The sequence below is a fragment of the Mytilus trossulus genome, chromosome 1, assembly GCF_036588685.1.
Source record: "Mytilus trossulus isolate FHL-02 chromosome 1, PNRI_Mtr1.1.1.hap1, whole genome shotgun sequence".
Taxonomy (NCBI): Eukaryota; Metazoa; Mollusca; class Bivalvia; order Mytilida; family Mytilidae; genus Mytilus; species Mytilus trossulus.
In genome coordinates this window covers 102,714,760-102,731,807 of record NC_086373.1, presented here as the reverse complement: position 1 = coordinate 102,731,807, position 17,048 = coordinate 102,714,760, and the positions used below count along the sequence as shown (strand labels likewise).

At 34.4% G+C, this 17,048-nt stretch overlaps 1 protein-coding gene across 1 annotated transcript; it reads left to right on the top strand.

The window, feature by feature from the left end:
* The first annotated feature begins 10,691 nt into the window (after positions 1-10,691).
* LOC134705508 (uncharacterized) lies at positions 10,692-11,948 on the top strand. The gene has a single exon (XM_063564231.1). It carries the CDS (start codon positions 10,692-10,694, stop codon positions 11,946-11,948), a length of 1,257 nt encoding a protein of 418 aa, XP_063420301.1.
* The last annotated feature ends 5,100 nt before the right edge of the window (positions 11,949-17,048 follow it).

The following is a 17,048-nucleotide window of genomic DNA, read 5'->3' as shown; positions in this document are numbered from 1 at the left end:
TGGTGATTCTCTAGGACAAGTAAAGCTCAACTAGCATTGTCATCGATCCAGTGGTTGTAAAGAAACTCATCATAGATACCAAAAATAAAATTTGGTACGCCAGCTGACGCTTGGATTCAATATAATTTTAAAAGATAATACAGAAACACGTAATCCATGACAAGACAGCACACAATGTCCTCATTTTAATGCCAAAACATGTACTAGAATTATTAATTTGATTAACTTTACACTTGCGCACTTTCTTACACTACTAACATTTAATGAAAAAGTGTATAACTATGTTGCTCTTTTGAAATACAATTTCATACAAAAAATAAGCAAGAATATTGCTCGAAAATAAAGCATACTGCTTTTATTTATTGGTTCTTAAACCGGTATATAACGCTGTTCAGTCATACATGTAAGGCATTATTCTGTTTTATATGAAGATACGGATGCAGAAATGCAAAAAATTGGGTGTTCTAAGAGTCCCAACTTGAAAATAAGATTACAGTCTATCTAATTTTGTTACATCTGAGTGGAAAAGATGGGCTTCAACTGCAATAACAATGTCCAGGAAACTGATAATTGTCGCTTAATATGGGTTCTTTTTCGATGAAATATAACATCAGTAGTATATCGTTCGTGTGTTTGTTCGTTTGTATGTTTGTTTGTTTGTTTGTTAGTTTGTTTGTTTGTTTGCTTGTGTGTTTGTTTGTTAGCTATGTTTTTTTCTTTTCTTTTGATTTCAGTTGTCATGACTTGAGCTTAATCTTTGACTGTCATACAAATGAATGGTTTAGCGCTTTAAAACCACGTTCAATCCAGCTTATTCTACATTTGAAAATGATTCTGACAGTTGTTGTCCATTCGTTTGATGTGTTTTTATCATTTGATTTTGCCATTTAATTAGGGACTTTCCGTTTTGAATATTCCCCGGAGTTCAGTATTTTTTGGATTTTACCTTTTTCTGTGTCTGTTATATATAAACCTGTACTTAAATACTTTATATAGTTTTTATTTTTGTCTTTGCGTTGCATTTGACTTTGACCCTTTTATCTTGTAATACAGTTCCCGTGTACCCGTCTTTCATAAAAAAAAAACCTGATATAATTTTATAATGAGTAACCCTTTCCTGGTTTGTTGAATATGTTGCCAAGCTTATTTTCAGTGCATCGACAGATTGTACGGAAACCAATGTATATCACTTAATTATTTAACGTAACTATTAAAATCAACACGTATACACAATACTGCGTGACGACAGTTAATCACTGATAAATAGTTGATATATTATTCTGTGGTACAATGCATATAACATTTACTGTAAAAACAATAAAGCATAAAATCTGCACTACATTTTGAAAATAAAATATAAACCTTTTAGTTAGATTATTTATCACGTTCAAATAATCTTGTAATTTTGATTTGGAACTACTACTGCCAGAACTTAGGTAGAATTTCAAGAAACTCGGTGTTATATTATTTTAAAGAACTTACCGTTTATCTGTTATCCTCTGTCTTTATCGATTGTGAACTTCGTCAAAGTAGCATGTCACGTGTCTCGTATCATCTATTGACGAGGAAATATCATCCGTCTTGGATTGTACGGATTTACTACCTATATTAATAATATGTTTTATTGATTTACAGGTATTGATGTGTTATTAATTTTATCAAATTTATCTCCGAATTCCTTGGTAGACATTCAATCGTAACAAATTCTATAGTCTCTAACAGTTAAACTGGTTAAGATTTTTATTTGATTAAATGGGTATTGTTTTGAATAATTACAACTTGTCTAGATGAAATAAAATGATAGTTTAACTGGGCGACAGACTATTAAAAAAACCTGAATTATTAAAAGTACGGTACTGCATAAAAGGACGAATAGCAGTAAGATTGGTATTTATTTCATTTTTCCTTAGACACCATAACTAAATGTCGACGTTCGAATATCGCAAATCCATTTTGAATATTGACAAATTAAGTATCACATTGGTTATTGCATGAACTCCAAAAGGATCGAGATTGGTCGCGTCGGCATGGTAAACGTCTCATGATAAATATAGATTAGTTCAACAGCAAAAAATGATATTTACAAAAATGTATGCTTCTTTCGGAGACAGATTGTAAGCTTAAATGAACGGTGACCCCATTTGTTTATTCAATTATTTCTATTAAGTATATGATAAAGTTCATTTATAAAACAAAATAGCGAAATTCTATATTTAAGAAAAAAATTGATTTATACCCGCGAGCCCGCTCAAGTTTGGAATGGAGAATACATGTGTAAAATGTAGAAAAGTCAATGTTTGCACCAAATGGAGATAATTTGGAGCTTTTTCAATGACATCTACATTGTAAAAAAGAGGGACGAAAGATACCAAAGGGACAGTCAAACTCGTAAATATAAAACAAACTGACAACGCCATGGCTAAAAATGAAAAACAATAGTACACATGACACAACATATGAAACTAAAGAATAAACAACACGAACCCCACCAAAAACTAGAGGTGATCTCAGGTGCTCCGGAAGGGTAAGCAGATCCTGCTCCACATGCGGCACCCGTCGTGTTGCTTATGTGATTACAAATCCGGTAAATAGTCTAATTCGGTAGGTCAAATTCATGAAAGGGAAGGGGATAATAGTTACGACGTAAGGAACATATCTGATATCATTTGTGAAACGGTTATTCCATAACGGTCAACCAACTCGTGATGGCGTCCGTAAAATTTACGAAGGGATGATTTCAACTTCACCATTTGGAACTCTTGGTTTAATAGCTTCCTTGTGAGCAGTAACCCTCTATCAATAAAATCATGATAGGAAATGCAAGCACGGGAACATCGTATCAATTGGGAGATATATACCCCGTATGCAGGTGCTGCTGGAATGTTGCTACTTAGAAATGGAAAGTTCACAATTGGGAAGCTGAAACCATCTCTTTTGTCGTAAAGTTTTGTCTTCAACCGACCCTCATTGTCAATTTCTAGATGTAAGTCAAGATATGAAGCCGACTAAACTGTATCTGTAGTATCCTTTATCTCCAATTCGATGGGATAGATGCGATCCACATAGTCACCAAATTTTGAATTGTTTAGTGAAAGAACGTCATCTATATAGCGGAAAGTAGAGTTAAAGGATATTGCTAACTTCTTATCTTTCTTCCTAAGAAGTTCCTGCATGAAGTCAGCCTCATTATAATAAAGAAACAAGTCAGCAAACAGACGGGCACAGTTTGTTCCCATTTGGGATGCCGACAGTCTGTTGAAAAACACGTCCTCCGAATGTAACAAATATGCTGTCAATCAAGAAATCAAGCATCTTGATAATATCGGTTTCAGAGAATTTTTTGTTTGAATCAGAATGATTCAAACAAAGTAGGATTTATCCCTCCCTAAGACAAGATACTTGTATCTACGTTGGCCATTCTTTTCTATGACGCAAAGTAATACCAACTCTTTTAATTTGTCTTTTAGTTTGGAATGTGGAATACTTGTGTAAAGAGTAGAAAAGTCAAATGTTTTAATACTGTTACAAGATGAAAGAGAGTTAGATTGTATGTACTCTAAAAGACTTTTGGAATTTTTAAGTATCCACATCTGATTCACGCCACCTGTAGAATAGGCTGTTTCACAATAACTTTGAAGCCCGTCTTTGATTGCTGATAAAATAGATGTTAATAATTTAGAAAGGGGTTTCGTGGAGCACTTGGAAGACCCAGCAATATACCGTTGTTTGTAAGGACACTTATGTAGTTTAGGTATCCAATACAGTGATGGAAGATCCAGTTCTTCATCTTTGGTTGAAATACCAAAGGAACAAAGAACAGACCTATAGTTATCAAAAGTACCAGGATTACAATTGTATACGCCAGACGCGCGTTTCGTCTACATAAGACTCATCAGTGACGCTCATATCAAAATAGTTAAAAAGTCAAATAAATACAAAGTTGAAGAGCATTGAGGACCCAAAATTCCAAAAAGTTGTGCCAAATACGGCTAAGGTAATCTACTCCTGGGGTAAGAAAATCCTTAGTTTTTCGAATAATTCTAAGTTTTGTAAACAGAAAATTTAGAAAAATGACCATATAATTGATATTCATGCCAACACCGAAGTGCTGACTACTGGGCTGGTGATACCCTCGGGGACGAAACGTTCACCAGCAGTGGCATCGACCCAGTGGTGTTAATAGTTATCAAAAGTACCAGGATTACAATTTCATACGTCAGACGCGCGTTTCGTCTACATAAGACTCATCAGTGACGCTCATATCAAAATAGTCAAAAAGCCAAATAAATACAAAGTTGAAGAGCATTGAGGACCCAAAATTCCAAAACGTTGTGCCAAATACGGCTAAGGTAATCTACTCCTGGGGTAAGAAAATCCTTAGTTTTTCGAAAATTCTAAGTTTTGTAAACAGAAAATTTAGAAAAATGACCATATAATTGATATTCATGCCAACACCGAAGTGCTGACTACTGGGCTGGTGATAGCCTCGGGGACGAAACGTCCACCAGCAGTGGCATCGACCCAGTGGTGTTAATAGTTATCAAAAGTACCAGGATTACAATTTTATACGCCAGATGCGCGTTTCGTCTACATAAGACTCATCAGTGACGGTCATATCAAAATAGTTAAAAAGCCAAATAAATACAAAGTTGAAGAGCATTGAGGACCCAAAATTCCAAAAAGTTGTGCCAAATACGGCTAAGGTAATCTACTCCTTGGGTAAGAAAATCCTTAGTTTATCGAAAAAATTTAAGTTTTGTAAACAGAAAATTAATAAAAATGACCATATAATTGATATTCATGCCAACACCGAAGTGCTGACTACTGGGCTGGTGATACCCTCGGGGACGAAACGTCCACCAGCAGTGGCATCGACCCAGTGGTGTTAATAGTCATCAAAAGTACCAGGATTACAATTTTATACGCCAGACGCGCGTTTCGTCTACATAAGACTCATCAGTGACGCTCATATCAAAATAGTTAAAAAGCCAAATAAATACAAAGTTGAAGAGCATTGAGGACCCAAAATTCCAAAAAGTTGTGCCAAATACGGCTAAGGTAATCTACTCCTGGGGTAAGAAAATCCTTAGTTTTTCGAAAAATTCTAAGTTTTGTAAACAGAAAATTAATAAAAATGACCATATAATTGATATTCATGCCAACACCGAAGTGCTGACTTCTGGGCTGGTGATACCCTCGGGGACGAAACGTCCACCAGCAGTGGCATCGACCCTATGATTATTCAGGATTTCCTCTTTGGTAAGTGTCGTGAGGGTATATGTTGGGTTTCCAAGTGAATTGTCTATACCTAATTCGTTTATCAAGCAATTAATGTAATGACTTTTACAGACAAAAACGATGTTATTTGGGGCTTTGTCTGCTGGGACAACAAGATATTTATCATGGAGGTCAGATAGGTGTTTAGCAACATTTGGATCTTTGAAGATTGACGTAGCATAGGCATTGATAGGCCCATTCAGTTTCTTAATTCTGATTTGTATTAACGACCTCACTGCCTTAATCCATTCGGATAGAGTGTCTACGTCTTCCTTTTCGCGCTTAGCCCATTGCCTGGCATAATCCTCGACTGAATCCATCAAAATTTTAAAGTTGTATTTCCAATTGATGGATTTAGGCTCACGATATTTCGGACCTTTCGATAACACTTTTTGTAGAGAAGTGTTATTAACAATATTAAGGTCACCGGTAATAACGTGGCCAGCAGGATTATATGTGAATTGGGAACTAGCACAAGTGCAATCAGGAGGTTTAGACTTGAAGTCGTCAATATCGAGATCCTGCAAAACGCATTTGTAATTGAAAATTTTAGTTACAATAGGTTTGGTATAGGTATAAGAAATTATTGGTACAGACTGTAAAAGTCACCTGGGGCCAACACAAATTGATTTTTTGGAATTACATTTTTACCATATGATACAGTGACTACTTAAGTGAACTACTTAAGGTAATAAATAAAATTTGTAATGAAAAATTAATGTTTATTTTTTTCTGAAAATCTTATACCCGCAAGCCTCCTTAATACTATGTTATTGTAAATTCAGTCATTTTAAAAGGCACTCAATGTCATTTTAATCAGCTTTTGTAAAATTGAATAACGTTCGATTATGACAACACTTCATTAATAAATTACAATCGTTTGAATTCAGATCTGTCATTTTTTTTTTTTATTTGTATTTTTTTGGGTCCTTTTTCGAAAGCTTCCGATGATTTGAAATCAACAGTCATTGTTTCTTTAAAAAAGAACATTGACTTAAAGGTCTCGGTTGAATAATTCTGTTTCCTACATTAATGACCCCTGTTCAATTCTGATTTATTTTATTTTTTTATTTTTTTTTTGGGGGGGGGGCAATTATTATGTTCCTTTAATAAACGTATACACTTTAGAAATCTCACGTATTTAGTACAGTTTTTAAGAGGGCGCTTTGAAAATTAATCTACTATTCTTACAGTGCATGGAAAGCCATGTTCTATGAAAAATAGAAGATAAAACCAAATTTGGCATCGGTCGAGCATGGATAAGTATGTTTTAAAATTGGATATGATCATTTCAGTGACATATTAAAAAAGCGTAAATTCTAAACAAAGAAGTTTCAGTACTTAAAAAGGCTATCGTAAATGCAATGTTTATGCATTATTTACACATGTACAATGAGTAGGCGTTGATTTATGAATTAACGCATATCCGTTGTATCTCTTATCTTAATTATTGTGTTTTTGTCTTTTCAAAATTAAAGTATTTCCTTATACCGCAGTCCAACTAGGCTACGATTGCACTACGATCTGTGAACAAAATGTAAATTTTGATGATCGTGTAGATTGTGGTAGGTCGTATCACGGTCGTGGTTTAGGTCTTCAAAATCGTGACGAGCGTGGCCAAATTTGAACATGTTTAAAACAATCGTGGTGCGGTCATGGCGAAATCCGGTCGTAGTAGAAGCGGAGTTAGAGCGCACTGAGGTCGTAGTGAGATCGTTATGGTCGCTGTACAATCGTAGCGAGCGCGTAGCGAAAGCGTGATTCTATTCAGGGAGACTGTGCTACGATCTCACAGCGACGTTATTACGACCTCACCAGGACCATTACGTTCTCATCGCGACCAAACTACGCTAGCTTCCACTACGAGTACACCACGTTTACACCACGCTGTTCAAGACCAAAGTTCGATTTTAGTACGCCTTTGTCGTTCTCATAACGCGCTTCTTACGACCTGACTACGTTCATACTACGACCATCATTCTCATTGTAATTTTCTAAAAACATTTATCAAATCTCTCCAGGTTTTATTTGTCTGAATCGGTTGCCATTAGACTTCTTGTCCATTTTCTCTGACGGCTTAACCATGCATCTCGTTTTCATTTAGATTAGACCGTTGGTTTTCCAGTTTGAATGATTTTACATAATTATTTTTGGAGCCATTTATAGCTTGCTGTTCGGTGTGAGCCAATGCTCTGTGTTGAAGGTCGTACATTGGCCTATAATAGTTTACTTTTTTAAATTGTTACTTGGATGGAGAGTTGTCTCACTGGCACTTATACCACATGTTCTTATATCTATTGACACAGTTGTGTCATATCTGCTACCGTTCACTATAGTATCGTTATTTGAGCTTTATGGACCAGGTTGTAATTTAGGTTGGATTGGTCAGTCCGACATCTCTGCTTGAGATGATGTTATTATCAGAGCTCCATCTGCCTCTACATCAACCCCTTTCACCACACCCACGTGTTCTAGTAGATTTTGGTGGCATGACTGTATTGTTTCATCGAAATTTAGTAAGATCGCGATAGGAACGTAGTTTAATCGTGGTAAGAACGTGCTATAATCGCAGTAGTGTTGCAAACGTATAACTCATGGTATGGTCGTGGTGAGAACGCGATGAGCATAGAAAGATCTTGATAATCATAGTGAGGTCACAGAATAAGCGCGGTGAAAACGTGGTATAATCGTAGCGGGATCGTTGTAGAAGCATAATGAGGACGTAGTAGCATCGTGAAAGCAACGGAAATTTACATTTGCATGCCGCTCATACCGCGACCTCACCCTGACCGATCTTAATTTATTTTTGATCGCGGTGAGCGTGGTGCGATCGCGGTCTAGTGGGACTGGGGATTGAGTTAGAAGGCATTGTAAAAGAGACAACAGCAGTTTACGCCTATTCATAAGTCATCAATCGATTGCGGGGAACAAATCTGTGTTACAAACTTAAATCGAGGAGAAAACATCAACTATAAAAATAAAAAAACCGGAACAACAGAAGCTGAGAACTGCAAAAAAAAAACGCAAACATACGGATAACAACTGCCAAAATTCTGACTTGGTACAGGATATTTTAAGAAAAAATGGTGGGTCGAACCTGGTTGTATTGCTAGTCAAAGCTCCCGCTTATATGGTAATGTTTAAAAATATCTTTATAATGAAAAAAATGCTTGACAGGTATGCAGTATACACTTAAGAAAGAACAATCAGCACAGAAAAAAACCATAAATAATATAATAGAAGATAATTGAAACATTAACTACAGAATAACAACGAACATCTTCCAGTAACAACAACACATGACTCTTCAAGCAGTGACGTATTTTTTTAGAAGTATATGTCATCTTAAAGTTCAGCCATTTAAATGGACTCGAACGATATCGAACAATTAGCAATATTACTTTCACAATACTAGTCCAAATGATTATCATGTTTTAAAAGGATGTTTCAAATTGATGCTGTGAAGAAGTCATAATCTTTTTGACTAACACAATGCTTTTTCCATTTAAAATGAAAATTCACTCGACTTTACTGAAAAATGTGAAAATTTTAGTCGCTTCTAGAAGTTTCACGTTACTTTCCACTTCGGGGAAAGACGCAGTTTAGCTTATTGAGTAATCAGACTTAACCATGTACCTTTGAATAAGACCGACCATCACACTTAAGTGATTTCAGTCGAACTTATGTGTGACCATCTCGGTTTAGCGTCCCCATCACCCCTATGAGTTCTACAGATATACATGTAGGTGTTTTAACGAAATCATTCCCAGCGCTTGATTATAAAGCTTTAAATGTGTCTAGTCTATTGAATGATATACTTACTAATCTTTTAAATATGGATTAACCTGGTTTATAGCTAGCCAAACCTCCACTTGTATTACAGTTACATACAATTATTCTATTATATTGACAACAATGTGTCAATTAAACAAACTGACATAGCCAGAAATGATAAAATATATGTACTCACCACTATATCAAATGGTCATTTAATTGCAAATTCACTTGGAAACTCAACATATACCCTCACGACACTTACCAAAGAGGAAATCCTGGTTAATCATAGGTCTGTTCTTTGTTCCTTTGGTATTTCAACCAAAGATGAAGAACTGGATCTTCCATCACTGTATTGGATACATAAACTACATTAGTGTCCTTACAAACAAAGGTATACTTCTGGGTCTTCCAAGTGCTCCACGAAACCTCTTTCAAAATTATTAACATCTATTTTATCAGCAACATTTGATTTTTCTACTCTTTACACAAGGACTTTGCTGGATAGTTGTCTCATCGGGAACTATTGATGACTGTTTATGAACCTTCTTACAAAGTATCAACACCAGGGTAGCCTAGTGGTAGCGTATTGACATCTTAAGTAGGAAGTCGATGGTTCAATTTCCAATCTTTTTAAATCGCAGACGGAAAGTGGGTATCTGCTAACTAAACAGTATTGAGGATCAACGAAAAAAAACCCAAAAGATTGGTTAGTTCGGAGTAAATAATATAATGTGTTTAGGTATGGTGACACTGTGAACTGTCACCTTTTTGAATAAAACTAACTGAGGGTGTCGGTCTAGTTCAGCGATTCAAGGATTTGTTAAAATATTTTTTATCTAAATAAACTCAATATAGAGACCAGGAATAACAATTTGTACGCCACTCTTTATAAGAATAATCAGTGACGCTTGCAAAATTAAAAGTGCATCGAGACCAAATATTCCAAAAGGTTTTGCTAAATACAGACAATATAGTCTATTCATACACGAGTTAAAAATCATACGGAAAATGACACAAATACTTAGTCATTACAAATTTAGGCTTGCCGACAGTTATCTTTACATACCATTTGAACAGTAAATATATTATTTATAAAATTTTGATAACAGTTGTGATCATAGATAATAGATAATCCCTGATAGTAAACCGTTTTAAAAGATACATTCACTATAGGGCTCACGTTGACAATTTCAATTTGCTAAACTTTACTACTCCAAACAAGGAAATTTTGTATCTTTTTGAGAATAACGTAGTGGATATAATCTACACACTTTTTTAGAATGGCTGAAAAAAAGATACAATGTACACTTTGCGAGAGAGGGAATTTATTAGAATGGAAGTGTTTATCTTGCAAAGATTTGTTGTGTAATGATTGTAAGGTATATCACAAAAAACTTCGAGCTACGAAAGACCATCAAGTCATATCAATAAAGGAACTAAATGAGGATGAAATCCTAAAATCGGTCGATCAATCTGTGAATTGTCGTGAACATGACGAGACATGTCAATTATTCTGCATGGACTGTAATTTTCCAATATGTACAAATTAATGTATCCAACTTCATGGTGGCCATCGTTTCGAACCGATAGAAGATCTCCGTCAATCTTTAGAGGAAAGCACTAATGTACTGATAGATATGATTAGAACGAAGAAAGAGTCATTTAATACACTTCGTGAATTTGAAGAAGATGACAGACAGAGACTAAAGAAAGAACTTAAGCAAAGGAAACAATTCTTAATTTCAATCATCGAAAGCAAATACGGTAAGCTTACAGCCGATTTACAGGAAATGTATCAAAACTCAAACAAACAAAAGGAAACAGAGATAATTAACCAATCATTAATAAAACTTAGAGACAAACAAGCCTCTTTAGGAGAGATTGTGAAAACAAGTAATGTAGAAGAGTTCGTTAAGAGTTTTAACATACTAAATGAAGAAATTAAAAAATTATTACAAAATATTCCTGACGAAAAACAAGTTTCCTTTCAACCAGGAATTTCTGATATACATTTTGGTTCCTTTGGCTACAAATCAAAAACTACCGAAATCAAAAACATTTCATCCTTGACAAGTCTAGAAACCGTACGAATAATTCAAACAAACCATAACGAAGTGGACATGATTTGTCCGAATAGTAATGATACAACATGGATTGGCGGTCAGAACGATGCACGAGTCCAACTGATTCAAAATTCATCTGGACAATCTATTAAAGAAATTGAAACTAACGTCAGCAATGGCTGTGTTAGATCAGACATACTCTACTTGTGCTGTTTGAACGAAAAATCTGTCCTTGCAATTTCATTGGATGGAACTGTCACCACGATTAAAGAAATGCAACCTCTTTATCCAGTATGCATTTATGTGACATCTACAGACGACATACGGATAGGCGCAATAAGTGAGCTTGACAACTACGATCTGGAGTCCAAAAACAGAAGAGTTGTGATAACTATGAACGATAAAGGGGAAGTTAGAAAAGAACTTTCGCAAGACGTAAATGGTATAAAGCTGTTTGTAAAACCTTATCGCTGTATTGTTAATGAACTTAATAATGAGCTTGTCGTTCTGGATAAAACTAGTGGAGGAAATGGGAGAGTCGTCTGTATTTCACCCAACGATGAGATCAAATTTAGATACTTCGGAAGATCGTCAGATGAATTAGCATATGAATTTAATCCATTGGGGATAGATATTGCAACGAATTATATCATTGTGTTGGATTTTTCAAACCATGCATTAGATATCGTGAATGACGAAGGCTACATGATAAAATGGGTCTCTATTGAAATGAATGAGATATGTTCCTTGGCCTTTGATTCTGCAGGACAACTCTGGTTAGGAAATCATGACAAAACTCGTGCTGAAATATTCATTACAAGATTGAAGTAATCTATAACATACACATATCAAGAACAAAGGAAAGTAATGAACCCACAGTCGATTTAGGAATGTCTAACGTTATTTTTACGTATTATTATACTTGATATCTGTTTATTTTATAGATAGAACCACTTGCAAGATACTATGCAGAAATCACTAGACAGGCTCAGATATATTTATATGTTACACTTTTCCTCAAATCTTGTATAGGTTCAGCTACACAAAAAAATGTTTTGTCATGCATCCGATTTCACCTTGAGAGATGCACACGCCTGATGAAGCTAATTTGTTTAGCGAAATAGTGCGTATTTTCTATTTTAAATCTAATAGAACTTTTTAATGTATTAATTAGCGTGTTTAAATTATATTCTTAGACATTTAAATAATTTTAATTCAGTAACTGTATCAGTTTATTCTCACAAACTGATCCACGCTTAAATAGATTGAATGTTGATTGTTGCTATTTTTAGACATTATATATATATTTACCTTTTCATTATAATAATATATAACAAGAATAAAACACATTGTTATTCGAATCTAATATTTTTGATACAAGGACTTTTTTATTTCATCAATACATATACTTGTTCTTATCTAATATATCATCAAGCAGACATTTATCAAAATGCTTATATATACTTATATATGTGTCATATATATTCTAGAATGTATGTAAGTTGGGTCATACTTGATTGATATGTGTGTCGTCAAATCTCTCGATGGTATATATGAAAAGGGTATAATAAGGTAACATAAGAAAAATAGCCCATATATACCGAAGGTATACTCAAACTCTTACAACCCGACAATGACAGGACAAAACGTACTAAGGTGTTGTTAAAACAGTTCGTCGTCATCTATGGAACATATATTCCATTACGGTAAACCAACCCGTTAGGTCGTCCGTAAACTTTTCAAGAGCTGATGTAAACTTCACCGTTTTGATCTCGTGGTTCCATAGCTTCGTATTAACGTGGGTGTAACTCTCTATATGCAGGAACTATAGGAATGTTGATACATAGAAACTGAAAGTTCACTATGGGGAGCTTCAATTGATCCTCCCTAAGACAAAATACATGTATTTTCTTTGGTCAATCCTATTTGCCAAATCATTTAGACATGCAAAATTAATCTGAAGAAGAAAAACAAACTATCTACGACAGTTTGAATTTTCCAACCTTTCTTCGTTTCCGCTTGTATGAATATAAAGTTGGAATGGTATGATGAGGTATTTGTTAGGTCTATAGAAAGGGTAGTAAAAATCAAACCTAGAGTACAACAACTTCGTCGGCTTGTTATTAACTGTACTGCAACTTGCATGCTCTATATTTATATAACGCCCTTTTTACCAGACAGTAGTATAATTTAACTTCAAATACCTAATTATGTGAAAAGTACACAAATCTCTATCTGACATTGTACACATAAAATAAATAAAGGCAACAGCTATATACCTCCGTTCGATAATCATAAATCAATGAAGCGAAAAATTAAATCGAGAAAAACACTAACATTTATATGAGGAAAACAACGGAACAAATTGCAACCTGGTTGTATTGCCAGCCAAAAATCCCGCTTATATGACAAGGTTAAAAATACTGCTAAAATGACAACACTACGTGACAGGAAAACAGTACAAATAAATACAAGAATGCTAAGGACAGAGACATACATAAATACATATATAACAGTAAATTACGACATTTATAACACAGAAAATTAACGGACGCCTTCCAACGAGTAAAACTGAATAAAGCAACATAGTCATAGTATATTTCTAGTAGCGTTCATGAAATTATAGTACATGTTTGACCAGATGTATATAGATCCTGGTGATATTGGAACAAGATGTTGGTTCTTAATAATTCAAAATATCGGTGTCCCTACAAAAGTTTAAAAACATTCGACTTTTCTACTCTTTAGCCAAGTTTTTCCCTTGTGTTTCATAAAAAAAAATGAATAACCAACGAAAATACATGTATTTTGTCTTAGGGAGGTATCAGACAGATTCATGGGGTATCGGGGAGGGTAAACTTGTTTAAAGGCACACACAGTGATGTTACAGTACAATACAACATTAGAAATTAATATCAAAATCAGTTGACAAAGGCTTTACTCGTCAAAAGATACAAATCAGAAAAACAGCTAACGAAAACACAGAACGTACTTAGCAGGTTAATATACATCGCTGGACATAATAGACACAAAATACAGATCTAAAAGTATACTGAGCCAAAAAAGTTTAGCAACACTTTTTTTTAATTCTTTATTTTGTTCTTTCTAGAAAAAAATATTTAAACATCATTGATACAATCCTTAGTTTTACCTGTAATTTAAAACAGTCGTACTCTTTCCTGGTGATTGATTTCGCGCCATATCAGCTTTGCACGTGTAATTGATGTTTTACCTTCTGTAACTGTCCTTTAAAACGATATTAAAAATTTCTTTTTCACTAACGTTCAGAAACACACTATTGGTAAGAAAAACACATACACCCTTGTTAAAATTGCATGGGGCGTCAACCAGGCCTCCCCGAAAATGACCGTCAGAAACCTCTTGGAATGGTTGAGTCCGGAATGAGTGTTGCTGACATCGTGGCTCGATTTAATGTGCATAAGGCAACAGTTTAGAGACTAACAAACAGATATCGACAAATTGCAACTGCACAGGGTAGGTCGATATCTCGTAGACCAAAAAAACTCTTGTCAAGAAGAGGAGCGCCATCTTCGCTTTACGTCAACACGTGACAAACAAATTTCGGCTACAAAAGTAGTGCATAGACTAAGGGAAGCTGTTGGTGTGTCTGCCAATCCTTCATTGGTACACTAAGGTCATGGCGGAGAAATTGATTTTGAATAACGCTATACTCATTTCCGCATTTTGACCCTCCCGCGCTCCATACAAAAAAAATCCTCATAAAATGAGTGATAAACATTCATGTTGCTTCTGACATGTCATAATTCTATTTTGTTATTATTGAAATTATATGTTGCTATGATTTTGTCAAACATAAAATACGATTCATTTTGTTCATTTATTTCAAGTATCAAGTGCCAGTCTTTGTAAGAATCATGCAATTTAGGTAAAAATTAAAACATGATTGGAAAAAACCCACCAAGCTAATCCTGCTATTTAATACTAACCATCATCCTGAGTTAAAAAGTATTAGTCTTTAGTTTGTGTGAGTCTGGTAATATCAAATTACTTCGTTAGAAAATTGGTTAGAATGATAGCAAATTACAGAGTTATCTCACCTTATTTGTTAATTTCTAGTGCATTTCAACCAAATTGTATCTTCTATTACCAGAACAGAAACTGGAAATGAATGTTATTTTTGTGCATAACTACATATTATGAACTGAAGACAATGTCAAATTGGTTGGGGTTTTTTGGTCATGTTTTCACCACTGCCTGATTCTTAGGCAGACTGGCACTTAATAAAAGCGGATTTTTTAAAGTAATATGTCATTATAGGCAGCAAGTTAGGTCAAATAGTTCAAAATAAGCTCAAAAACAACTCTGATGTATTATTGACCTGAAAGTCAATAACTCAACCTCAATTGAATCTCTATTCACGTAAACTTTAATATAACCATGAAGATGGAGTATGCATGTACTAGGCGTGCTTAACTAAAAAAAGGAAAATAATGTCAAATTTGAAAGTGAATCAAGGGTAAACTATTTTGTAGACTAATTCGTTCAACAAAACATCATTCTCATATACAGGTTAAAGGATGATTTATATTTGTAACTTATTACATAAAATGAAATAAACTTAGAAATATCCAAAAGCACGTGGTTGTTATCTATTTTATGTATGTTTTATCTGGTTTCATCACCGAAAGCAATCTTTGAAGGTTATCTCGATGTTTAAATATATGGCTTCTATACTTAGATACACACGAAATACTGCTACCTATTAATTGTTTTTAACTTTTAACGAGTCTACATTTCCTTCAGAAAATTCTTCATCCCTCCTTGATCCAATTACATTTTTAATTGTACTCATAGTTTGGCATATCATTAAGTGAGTGAATATCAGATAATTATGCACTTACAAATCAGGTTCTATGTCTGGATATAGTTCTATCATTTCACTCATTTATGTAATTTATGAATTGGAATATCAGTACTTTATCCACACTATAAACCTGATTTGCAATAACCAACGATATAGCTATAGTTTTTAACTTTAAACAATTGAGTGTTGTCTTTTCTGATATCAATAAAACATCCAACCTTATCTGGCGTGAGGGACTTTTTTATTTGGAATTTGAGGGAACGTGCTGTACTCATCAAGAGTTATCTAATAGACGACAAAAGGTAGTCATTGGAGGACAGAACTCTGATATAAGGGATATTTTAGTTTGTGTCCCCCTCCCAAGACTAAAGGTAAGGTCTTGTATAAGAATTTGTATTTACAAATGATATGAAATGTGTACATGTACTTGTCTGTCATTTGTTTTTTTTAATATATTCCTTAACAAAAAATAGGGTACCAAACTCGGATTTTTCAGAAACGACAGTCGTTTGCGAACTTTATTCCGGCCTCGATTCTGTTGTTCCTTATACCAGTATCAGAACTAGATATGCCTTAAATAAACGATAGATTATCTACAGAATGATTTGCAACACGCAGTTTCTGTTGTCGGGATCATTCGTCACAGGAGTTCCAAGTAGTTGAAGAAGAAGATCCAGAGAGGCAATCATGAAGTATGTTATAATCAGCTCCTGATCATCGTACTTTCGTATTTTGGCATCTTTGCTATATGGTTACTACTAGAATACTAGAAGGAAATTTTTCATGTTAAGAACATTAACTGCAAATCTTTAGAAACTCCTTTATACCATCTAGTGTTTGTGAATGAAACCAACTACCACAATAGGAAATGTATCGTTTGACACTAAACTTAAATTATAATGAAAATCTATCAAATCGAACCATCATATAAAATAATGGCTTTCGCACACCTCTCAAAAACTCTGGTTGACTTATACTAAAAAAAACGAAACCAACTACCACAATAGGAAATGTATCGTTTGACACTAAACTTAAATTATAATGAAAATCTATCAAATCGAACCATCATATAAAATAATGGCTTT

What these genes read in the sequence shown, in the direction of transcription:
- LOC134705508 (XM_063564231.1), top strand. Translation starts at nt 10,692, where the DNA reads ATGATTAGAACGAAGAAAGAGTCATTTAATACACTTCGTGAATTTGAA.